Source organism: Arachis hypogaea, chromosome 6 (genome assembly GCF_003086295.3).
Source record: "Arachis hypogaea cultivar Tifrunner chromosome 6, arahy.Tifrunner.gnm2.J5K5, whole genome shotgun sequence".
In the NCBI taxonomy this organism is placed as follows: Eukaryota; Viridiplantae; Streptophyta; class Magnoliopsida; order Fabales; family Fabaceae; genus Arachis; species Arachis hypogaea.
In genome coordinates, this window is record NC_092041.1 from 8242056 (window position 1) to 8256039 (window position 13984).

The following is a 13984-nucleotide window of genomic DNA, read 5'->3' on the forward strand; positions in this document are numbered from 1 at the left end:
TGATTAAATTATATGTATTAAAATACTTTTTAATAAATTATTTTTCTAATGATTAAATTATATTCTTACTAAAATATCTTTTAAAATATTTTGTAATGATTAAATTATTTTTTACTAAAACACCTTTTAATATTTTTTTGAGTGATTAAATTGTGATATCAATGCATATCATTTTAACATTAAATTAAAATTTTTTTTTCTGTGAGACTAATAGAAAAATATAAAAAAATGTTAAACTAAACTTGTAAAATCATGTTTAGTAATATGTATTGATATCATGAGATTAACAATAAAACTTACTAAAAAAATTGTTGTTAAAAAATTTTTTGGTAAAATTATAGTTTAGCAACTAAAAAATTATTGAAGGATATCTCAATAAAAAATAATTTAATTATTAAAAAATATTTTGAAGGATATTTGAAAAAATTACAATTTAGTCACTAGAAAAATAATTTGTTAAAGAATATTTTAATAAATAAAATTTTATTAAAAAATAAATTTTTACTAAAAAATATTTTTGTAAAAAATAATTTATTTTTTCTTAACAAATAAAAAAATTGACAATAGTTAACACAAAAATTTAAAATAATTAATTTTTTAAAAAGTTATATGATAGAGAAATATACATTTTATAAATAAAAAATATCATTTTAACATTTTTTAAAAAAGAAAAATGAAATCTTTTTTTAATTAATATATGAAATTATATTAAATTTTTTAATTTTAACAAATACAAATTATTTTTAAAACACTTTACTTTAAATATTTTTAAAAACATCTTTATCTTATAAAAATTATAAGCATAGGGCAATAGGGCATAATCTTTGTAATTTATAAAAAAACATTAAGTTCTTCTTAAAAAGAAACTAAACGAACTCCTATTTGAGTTCTAGTTCCAGAGAAGGCCGGGCCCCACAACTTGCCTTGTCAATTAGTTCCAGTGCAATGCAACTAATACTAATGCAACATCCGTGAATTACTAGGTATATAAGGTAGTAGAGTCATCCACTTGCATCCCAATTCGTTTCGATCGCAATCGTGCTTTCCTATTACATTCATGTGCATGAACCACCGAAAGCCTGCCTACCCAGCTAATAGCCACTTATAACCGGCAAAATTCGCAATGGTCACCATCCATCTTTACACGTTCTTAGAACCTTCTCAATAATTCTCATCTCTGCTCATCGTTACTAGAAGCAAAACCCCTTTTACACGCACTTATTAGTTTCCAGTTCTGCGCGTCAAAATCAAAATAAATGATAAAAACCGCATACAAAAAATCTAGAATCATCGAATAATAAAAGGTATAAAATAATCAAACAATTTGACCGCGTCGACATCACAAGTTGCATATTAGTAGGCTATTAGCTTGCATTCTCTGTGATACAAAAGTCAAATTATAATTTATAATAGTTACGCATCCCAAGTTGGGTTTCACGTGAGTTCGTAATTGGACTCATATTGGCCCAACAAAACGTAATATAATAAAAATCCGGTTAGGGAGGCCCATATGACCCGGGTGGAAAAGCCCAGTGGTTTTGTTACTCAGCTTGGTTGTTGTGTTGGCTATTCATGGTGGCTTCGAGCACCGTCTCCGGCAGCGGCTTTAGCCTTAGGGTTTTACCATCTTCGCTCCTCACTTTCTTTTCCATCGGAAACAATCGAAATCGCAGGTGAAACAAAATGTCTGAACCCAATGCGATCGCTGAAATCCCTCAGAACATGACCATCTACATCAACAACCTTAACGAAAAGATTAAGCTTGATGGTACCTCACCTTCTATTCTGTTTTTGTACTTTTCATTCACGCATTTCCACTCTTTGTTCGATTTCAATTTCACTTTTCCTTCTTTTTTCTTTTTCCCTTCAGAGTTGAAGAAGTCGTTGCATGCTGTTTTCTCTCAGTTCGGGAAGATACTGGAAGTGCTAGCGTTCAAGACTCTGAAGCACAAGGGTCAAGCTTGGGTGGTGTTTGAGGATGTTAATTCTGCTTCCAATGCTCTTAGACAAATGCAAGGTTTCCCCTTCTACGATAAGCCAATGGTACCAGCTTCTTCCTTCAGTTCAGCTTTGATTTTTTTTTCTTATTTTGGTATATTTCGGTTTGTTACCTGTACTGAGTGCATAGCTGTAATTTTCGTTTGATTCGCTTCTGAACTTTTGATTTTACTGTTTGGCGTGCTTCGGAATTCTGAGAGCACTTTTGGAAATACTATACACTAGATTATTTATTCAATTTGCATGACATTGCTCATCCCTTGTGATGAGTGGCAATATTGGCTATCAGTTTTGTTATTTAATCAGTAGAAGCAGTTCCCTAAACCAATTAGGAAGAGCTTTAATTGGACCAGCCCTGTATCTTAGAAAGAAATAATCCATGACAATGAGAAAAATTGATGCTAAGAAATGGCCGAGTACAATATATCAATATTTGTTCTGTAGGTATCTCAGCTATCATAATTTACTAGGAGTCTAGTCAGTGGTTTACCATTTTAAAATAAACCAACACTAGGGTTTGGGGCCTTGTAGATAAATCCTATTCACTTTCAGTCCCAAAGGAATGTTATCACAATTAATTTTATTAAACAAGCCTCCATGAAAAGTTCACGAATCAAATCTGATTTTAGATTCATCTAGCAACAGATGAATATATTTCTGTTAGTGGTTATATAGCGAATCTCTCGCTCAAATGCCATAAAAAACTATTTGCTGATCATGTATCAGTTTGTCTTGGAATTTATCTTGAGAAATGGATATTATCGAAATTACACATGGCATTAAAAAAAAAAAAAAAGATTGCTTTGTTGTTTTCTTTGTGGAAAATGGAACAAATATGTTCAAGCAACTTGCTTGTTCTTTTACTTCACCTCCTTAGTTTCTGCTGCTGATTTAGATATGTTATAGTTTACTCTGTTCCTGTCAATGTTTTAGAACTTATTCTTCTGCAAGAAATTGAAATATTTCAACGTATGCAGAAAATACAGTATGCAAAGACTAAATCAGATATAATAGCAAAAGCTGATGGTACCTTTGTCCCGAGAGAAAAACGGAAGAGGCATGATGACAAAGGTACAACACTCTCCTAATTCTCTATTATGTTTTATGGATATTATATAATGTAAATTTAAAACTTTATGGCCGTAAAAACCTAAATTTAAAACTCAGGCATCTAAATGTAGTTATTAAATTTCACAAAATAGTGAACCTTTTTTTTTTTAAAAGAAACCTAAAAAATAAGCAAGGAACTGGATTCCTCTAGTTTTGACTTCTGAGAAACTGGGATGGATCAAAGCCTTTGCTGACAAGCTTGTGTAAAATTTGGCCATAGCAGTTTGTGTATGCACAGTCAAGAGTTGCATTTATATGCAGAAGGAATTTTTATGAAAATGACTCTGATACATTATGATGCAGGCAAAAAACGGAAGGACCATGTTGATCCTGGTTTAGCTGGAATGGGCGTAAATCCAGCATATGCTGGTGCCTATGGTGCAGCTCCTGCTGTAAGTTTCCTCACTTTCTTGTTTATTTTTTAGTCAATGATAATGTAAAACACCTACTAGTTTTCTAGTGACTAGTTGCACCTCAATTTACCAATTTCATTCGTGGTGTGAAACCAGCTGCATGATTTCTAAGACTAGAATATGGGTTGGTCATGTTTTGTAGAAAATTGAACCAAATCAGGAAAATTTTCTTCTTTGGTTTTCCTGGAAAATATATTGTTGGTTAAAGTGGGAGGAAAGAGATTATTGTCATTGCTTGAAAGTCAGAAGAGATGACATGCTGAAGCATGAACAATGTGTTTCATTGTGTTCCTGATCACCATGTCTACTTAGTTAGTTTTACTTTTATTTTATACTCTTTTTTCTAATATTGCTACTATCCCAGGTATCGTATCCAGGTGGTGCAAAATCTATGGTACCTGAGGCTCCTGCCCCACCAAACAATATTCTCTTCATTCAAAATCTACCCAATGAGACAACTCCCATGATGCTGCAAATGCTCTTTCTTCAATATCCTGGTTTCAAGGAAGTTAGGATGGTGGAAGCGAAGCCAGGAATTGCATTTGTGGAATATGGAGATGAGATGCAATCAACTGTAGCAATGCAGGCCCTACAAGGTTTCAAGATAACACCACATAACCCGATGTTGATAACTTATGCCAAGAAATAGATTAGCGGTTTCTTCAACTTGTGGTGTGAAAATGGCGTCTTATATCTTCAAAGTAGAATTGTTAATTCATCTCATACGTTATGTATCTGCATAATTGATGTTTACCCTAGGCAGCCATGTTTCTTGTATGATTGTAGTTAGGGTGATGACTTCTACATTGAAAAAGTTTCGTATTCAATACATCCCTTTCTGGTTCAAATTTAACAGTTACGAAATTATTTCACCTTGTCGAAGTTTTATTGGTCTTGTATTTGTGCCATCTTATGAAGGCTCGTCTTTAGTGACCAAGTCAACAACCATTTGGATTTTGGTGATCCTCCCTGAAAGCTTCCTCAAGTTTTAGCATAAACACTAATACCAGTGGGAAAAATAACGATTTTGAGCAAGGGTACACACAACATGCTTGCATATGCATTATATATGAAAATAAAGTTGGTAAATAGTATGCTGATGATCTGATACTCTTACCCTAATGCTCCTATTCTGGCCTGTATTGAAATATTTGTGAGTTTAAATTGTTCACATTTCAGTTTGGCTAAATGGAATTCCTTAATGCACTTTTGCCATTCCTGTTTAAAAAAGACTTATTGTGAATTGTGATATTGTATTGGAGCCAAGGGTAATGTAGACACACTACTTAAAATAGTATATTTTTATTCTTTTACTAAATAGACATTTCCTTTTTTTTTTTTTTGGTATTGAAACGGATTAAATAGACATTTCCTAATGGTTTAATACTTTAATTGGGCCAGTTAATCTGAGTGTTGTATTTCAAATACCAATACTTGAATAGCAGAAAGGGAAAACAGAACTGGGTGATGTTTGTCAAAAAGAGAGTGTATGTGTATGTATGTGGCAATGGTAAGTACCTTGTTTTTGTTTTTTTTCACTTTAGCATTGAAGACTTAATGAGTTCCCAAATTTAATGGACAAGGGAGAAGCCTTTTTTGTTTGATTGCTGTTCCTTTCTCCGAAGCAAGTGGAAAAACAGACATGAATTGCTGTAGAAATTTAGCTGTTTGGGAGGCATGATTGAGTTTCAAAAAGCCTTTGAATAATGGGTGTGTGTGTGACCAAATAAAGCTTTCACTGCATACCAAATGCAGGACGCACACGCCAATATTTAAGTCCCTTAGATTTGATAATGACCTCAGCCAGAATCTATGTTCTTCTTCCACAAGATAGACATAGAGGTAGAGAGGCATGGCCATTTCAAAGTGGTAACAGTTCCAATCCATCTTTTGTATCACACTAAAAGTACCCTTCCTTACATGGACATCACACGTAAGTATCCCTTATCAAATTTTAGGCATGCAAGCACTCTTTCACTTTTGGCTTTTGTTTTTTTAACCTTTGGCCTTTGCTTTGAGCACATTATTTCAACTTGTATGGCAATGGCAGTGGGTGACCGATTCACCAAATCCAAATAATGATGGCCAAGCTTACATGAGTGTGTCGTGTGAGCCATGTAATGTATGTATGACACTCTCTTAAATCCATATTTAACCTATTCTCCCACGCCACTGGTTTTTCTCATTCTCTGCCGCAATATAATTATCTGCTATCAACAGAACATAGTCGTCACCCATCACCAATAATTATATGTGGGTTATACAAAGAATCAAAATCTTTTATTAACACCCCAAGAGATATGAAATATTATTTAAGGCCAAATAAATACAAAAATATTAAGAGACACAAAAGTTGTTGTTATTATAGGACATAGATAAAAGGCGTAACTTTTATATTTATAATTTAACAGTATTAAAATAATAATATGTCCTGATCCAACAATGATTATGTTTGCTGAAAACCAAGTTTGCCTGGTGTGGAAGTTATGTGTCCTTCACTGTTAGTATTCACCCCATATTCATTGCTTTACCATATTTTTTTCTTTCCCTTTTTCTTCTGCAGGTTAAGTGTTTGAAATTCTTGCAGTTGTAGCCTCTGTTAAACCACCAAAAACTTTGGGGGAAAAGGGCAAAGACCCTATTGTATATAGGGAATGATATCTACCTAGGGAGAACCTCTCTCACTCTCTCACAAACACAAACACATGCCATACTCAAAAACTTGCGCCCAACACGCAAAGCCTACGTGCACTCATACATTATTCTTCTCCTCCTGCTGCTTGCACCATCCAATTCTATGCAAAGGGAAATTAAAGATGCAAGCCACTTACATGTGTATATTATGCATGGTGGGACCCATCAAAGGCTGCCATTGGAGTTAGTACAAATGGAAAAACAAGTGGCCTAAGTGTCTTTGTTCAAGTGAGAGTGAGAGTGAGAGTGAGAGAAGAACCTCAAATGAACAAAGGAGTTGTTGGCCCTTTTATGATATTAAAGCAGACATCACTCATTTTGGGTTTCCTTCGATATCCCTTCTTTGAATTTCTGTGTGTACTTGCCATCATGCTTTGCCAGACTCCCTTTCTTTTCTCTCTTCTCAGCAACCTCAATTCACTCATTACCACCTATAAATAGCCACCCTTCTCTCACTGTTTTTCTCACTTCAAACTAAACGAGTATGCTTTCTAAGTTCTAATGGATGAGACACTCCTTGTTGGAGAAGCAGGGCACGTGCAAATTCTCTTCACACATTCTTCCGAATGCCATTGATGAACACTTTGCACGCGCTCCCCTTCTCCAACACGGGTTTCTCACCCCTTAATAAGTGTCTGAGGTAATTGCTCTCTTCCTTTCTTTCTTCCTTTCTTTCTTTCTTGTTATGTATAAAACACCAGAGATGGCTCTTTTCTGTGTGTATCAGCAGAATCTGAACTTGAACAATTCAATGGAGACTTGAACTGAAAGTTATTATCTTGATAAACGCAACAACTAATTCAGAATTATTATATAATTAAGAAATTAAGAATGCATGCTAGCGTATTACTTAACGATATGCATTAGCAAAATAATAACCATGGTTTCATCATGAATTAAAATGATCAATGAATTATGACCTGATGAAAATTAAATTGATGCCTGTAAGCAGTTAGAGAGACTGATTAAACTATATGTGCAATTCTTATATACACATAAATTTAATATGTTATCTTTAAGGGGAATGCTAGGGGGACAATGACTTTATTGAACAATATGAACAATCACCAATCAAATAAAAACACACTACACCTCCAAATTAATCTTCTAAATTTTAATATTAAAATAACCATCCGTACACTAGTAAAATAAACATCCGATATATCTATTGTTTACATTGTTTAATATTTTCATTGTTCACCTATACTTTTCTTATCTTTAAATACAAGCAAATTTTGAGAAGAATAATAATAAAAGAACGTACACATGTAGATAGACAGTAGACACGTAAATAAATATTTTTGAAACCCATAAATAATTTGATGTATTTTAAATCAAGTCAGTAAGACATTTTTAGTATGCATGTATTAAAATTGATGGTTAAATTTATGTGCACAAAAATTTCTCTTATTATATTTATGTGAGAAATAAATAATGTAAGCTTTAGTAAACAAATATTTATTTATTATATTATTTTAAAACTTATACTTTAAGAATATTTATTAAGATAAACATAGTATTTACTATATCACTCAATCTCACACTTATTGTATAAATAGTCACAAAAAAGGTTTATTGTATAAACAATAACCAAGCTCACATGTGACATGTTTTGGAAAAACAGAAAGACAAGAATATTCCTGTAAAATAAAAAATATAAAAACCTTACATAACTGTAAATAAAACCACTTAACAGTATGAACTGTAGATGATAAGCTGATAATAGAATATTGACATTTTAGTTTTAATAGATTTATATTTGTAAAAAAGATTTCGAAAGCTAGCAAAAATAAAGACGTGCATTATTGATGAAGTAAATATTATTTTAATCTAGCAAAATGTACTACGAATGAGGATGAGATATATTGTAAAAAAAAAATTTAAAATTAAAGTATAATACTTTATTTAGAAAAATGAAATATTTTTCTTTGACATGGATAATTTTAGAATATATATATAATGCAAATGACAAAAAAATTTTGAAATTAAAAACTGTCAAGATATCAAATTTTACTTTTACCTATGTTCTTTTTAGACATTTTTCAAATAATTAAGCAAATGTTTTTTAAAAAAATTGAATGAAAAGCATAAACTTTTGTCATTTATTAAAAGAGTTTAATTTTAATATATTAATTATATAAAATATTTTATATAATTATCATTAAATTTATTTTTTAAATGACTATTTACATTATCAAAATTATTATTGCTGGTTACGTAACTGGATGCACCGATAAATCTACTTAGTGCATTAAAATAAAATTTAAAAATATAAAAAGATAATAATTTAATGGAGCGATTTCATTTAATCATTTTAGTTAGCGAAGTAGGGTTGTAGTGTGAGTGAGGAAGAGGATTGCCTCCAAAGTAACCGCCATTCCTCAGAAACCCCCTCGCGGAGGCGCAGCCATGCCGGTAACCAAGCGGAAGCACAGGGACGAAACCAGCCACCGCAGAGGCCACTCCAAGCCCAGCAGGAATGCCAAGAAGAAGAAGAAGACGGGCCCTCGTTTGCCCTCCTCGTTGCAGAAGCAGCTGGAGCGCTTAAACCCTACCGCTCCCATTGAAAGCGACCAAGATACCGATTCAGCTGACGGTGACGCCGCAGAACGCGATCTTCTCCCCCATGATTTTTACGAGTATGAGGAACAACAGGCCGAGGAGGAGTCCAAGAGGAACAAGCGCTACGATCCTGGTTGCGTCGATAACCTCCAGCTCCCTATTGACCGTTCTGATGAATCCGAGGTAAATAAGTAAATTAATCTGAGAAATTATTTTATTTCTGATTCATTATTTGCGAGTTTTGAATCTGTTAATTGTGCACCTCATTGTATGCATTTTTTTTTTGTGATTCTGTGAATGTGTTCATTGACATTGATTTGTCATGATCCTGTTGAAATGCTTTTAGGATGTTATCGTTAGTTCATTGGTTTGGTGATTGACAGATTGGTGAATTTAATCATTGGACTAATCCTCTTTGTGCTGGTTCATAGTCATTTACGTGTTCATTTGTATTCTTAGGATGAGAGTATACAATCTGATGATGATAACGAGGATGATGATGATGATGATGATGATGATGATGATGGGTTGAAAAGGACTGGAGGTGCTGCTGATGATGATTCTAGCGAGGAAGGTGATGGAAGGCATACAAGGATGTTACAAGGAATTACTGGTATGCCAAGTGAGGCTTTTGAAGGTAAGAAAATTGCATTATATTTATTTTTTTAAAAAAGACAAGTCTGGTGCTGGCATATTAGATGGGAATGACATTTGACTTTAGCTAGAAGCTTTTCTCACCCAAGAACTGTTTAGACTAGCTGCATTCACATGTAGGGAACCACTCTGCTGTTTATCCAAAGTTTAGCATTTTCTTTTTCAGAAGTTTGATTGTGAGTCTTGTCCAAAATGCAGGCAAGAAGAAGAGGAAGATGAAAGATGATGTTATACCAGAGCTATATCCGGAGTCTGAATATAATCCTAGTCGTGATGTTGTGGATGGTGATGGACAAATTAGCATCGATGACCTTTTGAATCCTCTTCAGGATAATCCTGGTTTTGGAAAACTTAGGAAAAGAATACAACAAATTGAGAACAATTCTAAACCTATACATGCACCACTTCGAACGGCAGATCAAGCAAAGGTGGAGAGGAAGGTAGCTTATGAAATATCAAAGAAAGAGGTCACGAAGTGGCAGCAAATTATTCAGAGAAATAGAGAAGCACCAACTCTTTTATTTGATGAGAATGTAGATTTAGGGTTTTCAACTGTAGGGGCAATAGCTTCTGAATTTGAACCCAGAACTGAATTTGAGAGGAAAATGGCTGCACTAGTTTCTGATGACAAAGTTATGGAAGCTCATAAAAAGGATGGTTCTAGGCTTCTTGAGATGAACATGGTAATGTTGTTGTCGATATAGGGCCAAGTATTAGGTTTATGTCATTTCAATTGTTAAATGTAGTTCATGATGCTTTACAGGTCTCTGTTGAAGAAGAAAAGGATAGGCAAAGCCGTATTGCTAAAATGCGGAGCCTTCTTTTCCGTCATGAAATGAAGGCAAAGCGTATCAAAAAGATCAAGTCCAAAACATATCATCGTTTGTTGAAGAAAGATAGATTGAAGAGCGAAGTTTCTAAGATTCAAATGGACCCTGAAGCTGCTAAAGAATTTACCATGAAACAAGAGCGCCTGAGAGCTGAGGTATAACATCATCCCTCAAGAAAGAACATTTTTTTTAAATAAATAGTTTATCAATTGATCAATTAGAAGAGGAAAATTGGTGTCTATTAACTTTTTTAATATCATCATGCTGGTTCTTTGATTATTTATTCCGTTAAAACATCCAACTTGAGGAGGATGCATATATCTTTGCATTATGTTACTTTTTAATCCTCGATTTACCAACTTGCTACAGGAGCGTATGACACTCAAACACAAAAACCAGAACCGGTGGGCTAAGCGTATCTTAACACGTGGTTTGAACAGCCAAGATGAAGGAACTCGTGCTGCCATAGCTGAACAACTTCAAAGGCATGCTGACCTGACAAGAAAAATGCACTCTATGAAGGATAGCAGCAGCAGCAGTGATGATAGCAGTGATGAGGATGCTGGAGATTCTGGTTCTGATCAGGATATGGCTTCCAAGGTTTTGAGAAAAGCAATAGAAAAGACAAAGAAAGTGATAGATGAAGATAATGAAACTCCCAAGTCCGGGTTGCTTTCTCTTCCTTTCATGGTAATTATACATTGGTTCTTAATTTTTCTTCAAAGAATTATTTTGTAATGTAACCTTTCATGAAATGCTAGTTATTCAATTATTTATTGTATTAAAACATCCAACTGTGAGGAAGATGCATATATCTATGTTTTGTGTATGTTTTAAATTTTTCAGTTAGGAGGTTTTCTTATTAATCTGCTGTATCATCTCCCCCCCCCCCCCCCCCACCTTTTTCTCTGCTTTAGAGGCGTGGATTGGAGAAGAGAAAAGAGGCAGTTGTTGAAGAAGCCAACCTTGCTCTTCAAGAATACAAGGATTCCAAGAATAAGCTGGAGAACTCTGTTGGCTCAGAAGAACCAGAAACCACTTCTATCAGTGGCAGAAGAGTGTTTGGAGCATCTAAAACCCATATCTCTGATGCAGGTAATAAGGTGAAATCAGATTACAATTACGGTGGCAGTGACAGTGAGGATGACATAAGGGCCAGTAAAAATGGCAATATAGAGACTGGGGGAAGTAACATTTTGGAGAAAGATGTGAACAGTGATTCAGTCTTGATTCAAGAAGACACTGATAATCATCAGGAATCTGTATTTAAGGTGATGAAATTCCAGTTTTTGGACCTATTCTAAACTTTGTTGCTTGATCATTAAATTTGATACGTTGCATTTTTTTATTGCAGGACTTTAATGAGATTGTAAAAAATCCTGGGCCAAAAACGACATATGAAGTTTCCTTATTTGTATCAGATACATGGAAAAAGGTTTGAATGCTTTTAGATCATGTTGTGTTTTGAAAATTGATATTTCTAGTATCTTTTTATGATGTAAAAATTTTGTATAATTTATTGGAATTCTGTACTGATGGACTTATGATGAGCAGGCTAAAAACAGAAATGAAGACGGCACAAATGGCAAGAAGTCTGCAATTGCTGCAGGACCCGTTAGGCAAGATATAAAAGTATGAATTATAAACTATTTACATTTGTTTAAACATATAAGCAATATTGTTGATATAGCCTGATTTATTTGTATATTTATTTTGGTTTCCTAGGATACTGTAAAAGAAGCTGAAGAGGATAGTGATACAGATAGTGAAGGACAGATGGTTGACGGAATTCTGACTGCTGGTTCCAATCTATCTTATGAGCTTCCTTCTCAGGAAGAGCTCATTCGGCAAGCTTTTGCGGGGGATGATGTAGAAGATGAGTTTGACAAGTATAAGATGGAGATTCTCAATGAAGAAAATCCCGAGCCAGAAAAGCCTGTATTACTTCCTGGCTGGGGGCAATGGACGCATGTACAGAAAAAGAAAGGTTTACCATCTTGGATGCTGAAAGAGCATGAAAATGCCCAGAAAAAGAGGGAAGAAGCTATTAAGAAGAGAAAGGATGCTCGGCTAAAAAATGTGATAATCTCTGAGAAGATAAATAAGAAGGTTAGTGGCACTATTGTCCAGTAATATATTTTTTTCTCAGAGCTCTCTGGTTATAGTTGCTCTATCTTTCAGTAGAACTTCACGTTTTTCAGACCTTCTGTTTCACGATTTAGTGATTGAATCCTATAGCTAGCTACCATTTGCATTTTGCTCCCGGTTATGTGCTGACTAGGTTCATGCTTATTGTTTTCAATTGTGTGGCATTAATGATTCAATCATGATGATTGAGGTTTCAATCTTATGTTTCCTTTTGGATATGGCAGGCTGAGAAACTCCACACAAAAGCATTGCCGTTTCCTTTTACTTCTAAAGAGGCTTTTGAACAGAGCATGCGTGTCCCCATTGGACCAGAATTTAACCCGGCAACTGCAATCGGACCTCTTACCCGGCCTGAAGTAAGTGTTGTCATTGTTGAATTTCTCGAATGCTGTAGTATCATGCTGTTCTTTGAAGTGGTGACCAGAGAACTATTTGAAAAATAGCTGTAAGATGCATTATGTGTTCCTTTCTCTCTCTCATATTGAAACAACTATTGTATGTGCAGGTGGTGAAGAGACCAGGTGTTATCATAAAACCAATAGAGTTTGAGGAAGTGAATCCAGATGGAAAACCAGAGCAACGGGGTGGAGATAAGCATAGATCCAAGAAAAATAAAGGCAGTGGTGGCAGATCCATGAAGAAAACAACGGTTTAGTGTAAAATTTAATCGTCAGGGAGTTTTGATTCCGTTCCCTGTTCAATTTATTATTTCAATTTTTCAGTATCTAGGAATACAATACAATGAATGTAGTGATGTATTTTCCGAGTTAAAAAAGGAAGAGCCCTATACAAAGAGAAACAGAAGAGGGGGAGGTGGGGCGGGAAATATCTCGTGTATTATTTATTTAGTTAAACTTTTTCCATCTAATGCTTAATGAGAATTTTACTTATTTGTAATTATGTATTACACTGCATGCTTTGGTAAAGAATCTGTTATCCATCTAAATGTCAAACGACTTTAAGGCTATGCTATGCCCTAAATTAGACAGATCTGGTATCATGTTTTCGATATATTTAGCCTTTACCGTTTCGAGGGTTTAAAATTTAGGATATAATTTAGAATTTTAAATTTAAGGTTTAAGATTAAAATATAAGATTTAAGATTTAGAATTTAGTGTTTAAGATGACTGATGGCAGTGGACAGTGGTCGCTGGAGAGTGATCACAGGTGGCTAGTGGGTGGCAATTGTCATGAAATTATTTATTTCAAAAGTTTAAGTTGATATCAGAAAGATAATATTAATGATTATATTTTTAATACTTGTTTTCAAGCACGAGTTTTTTTTTTGGATTTGTTTGTTTTTGCATAATTTTTTTTCTTTTATTTGTCTTATACTAATTTTTTTACTTTTGGATTTCACCAAAAATCGAATTTAAGATCTTTCGGATTTAGAGTTTTTATATTGTCATGAAATTATTTATCCTAAAAATTTAAATTGATAGAAAATAATATGAATGGATATATCTCTAATAGCAATATTAGAGGATTGCTAGCAGTGATTGGAGGATTGTTGGCAGTGAGAGGAAAATTATGGTGGTGGTGGATTAAGAGTGGTGTTAGGACTTAGGAGGAAGA

The 13984-nt window shown here is 34.0% G+C and overlaps 2 protein-coding genes across 2 annotated transcripts; both read left to right on the forward strand.

The window, feature by feature from the left end:
- The first annotated feature begins 1017 nt into the window (after positions 1 to 1017).
- Positions 1018 to 4374, forward strand: LOC112695790 (U1 small nuclear ribonucleoprotein A). Its single transcript, XM_025748266.3, has 5 exons — positions 1018 to 1768; positions 1871 to 2043; positions 2976 to 3069; positions 3412 to 3500; positions 3886 to 4374. Exons 1-5 carry the CDS (start codon positions 1684 to 1686, stop codon positions 4168 to 4170), a joined length of 726 nt encoding a protein of 241 aa, XP_025604051.1. The 5' UTR covers positions 1018 to 1683; the 3' UTR covers positions 4171 to 4374.
- A 4046-nt stretch (positions 4375 to 8420) lies between these two features.
- LOC112695791 (U3 small nucleolar RNA-associated protein 14) lies at positions 8421 to 13355 on the forward strand. The gene is made up of 11 exons (XM_025748267.3): positions 8421 to 8960; positions 9237 to 9414; positions 9630 to 10114; positions 10195 to 10416; positions 10631 to 10951; positions 11179 to 11532; positions 11616 to 11696; positions 11816 to 11893; positions 11987 to 12370; positions 12634 to 12765; positions 12915 to 13355. Exons 1-11 carry the CDS (start codon positions 8625 to 8627, stop codon positions 13062 to 13064), a joined length of 2721 nt encoding a protein of 906 aa, XP_025604052.1. The 5' UTR covers positions 8421 to 8624; the 3' UTR covers positions 13065 to 13355.
- Positions 13356 to 13984: the final 629 nt, after the last annotated feature.

Bases quoted from the DNA above. Each gene is read 5' to 3' on its own strand.
- LOC112695790 (XM_025748266.3), top strand. From the start codon at position 1,684: ATGTCTGAACCCAATGCGATCGCTGAAATCCCTCAGAACATGACCATC. The intron at 1,769-1,870 runs GTACCTCACCTT...TTTTCCCTTCAG, and splicing joins CGAAAAGATTAAGCTTGATG to AGTTGAAGAAGTCGTTGCAT. The intron at 3,070-3,411 runs GTACAACACTCT...ATTATGATGCAG, and splicing joins GAAGAGGCATGATGACAAAG to GCAAAAAACGGAAGGACCAT.
- LOC112695791 (XM_025748267.3), top strand. From the start codon at position 8,625: ATGCCGGTAACCAAGCGGAAGCACAGGGACGAAACCAGCCACCGCAGA. The intron at 10,417-10,630 runs GTATAACATCAT...AACTTGCTACAG, and splicing joins AAGAGCGCCTGAGAGCTGAG to GAGCGTATGACACTCAAACA. The intron at 12,371-12,633 runs GTTAGTGGCACT...TGGATATGGCAG, and splicing joins CTGAGAAGATAAATAAGAAG to GCTGAGAAACTCCACACAAA.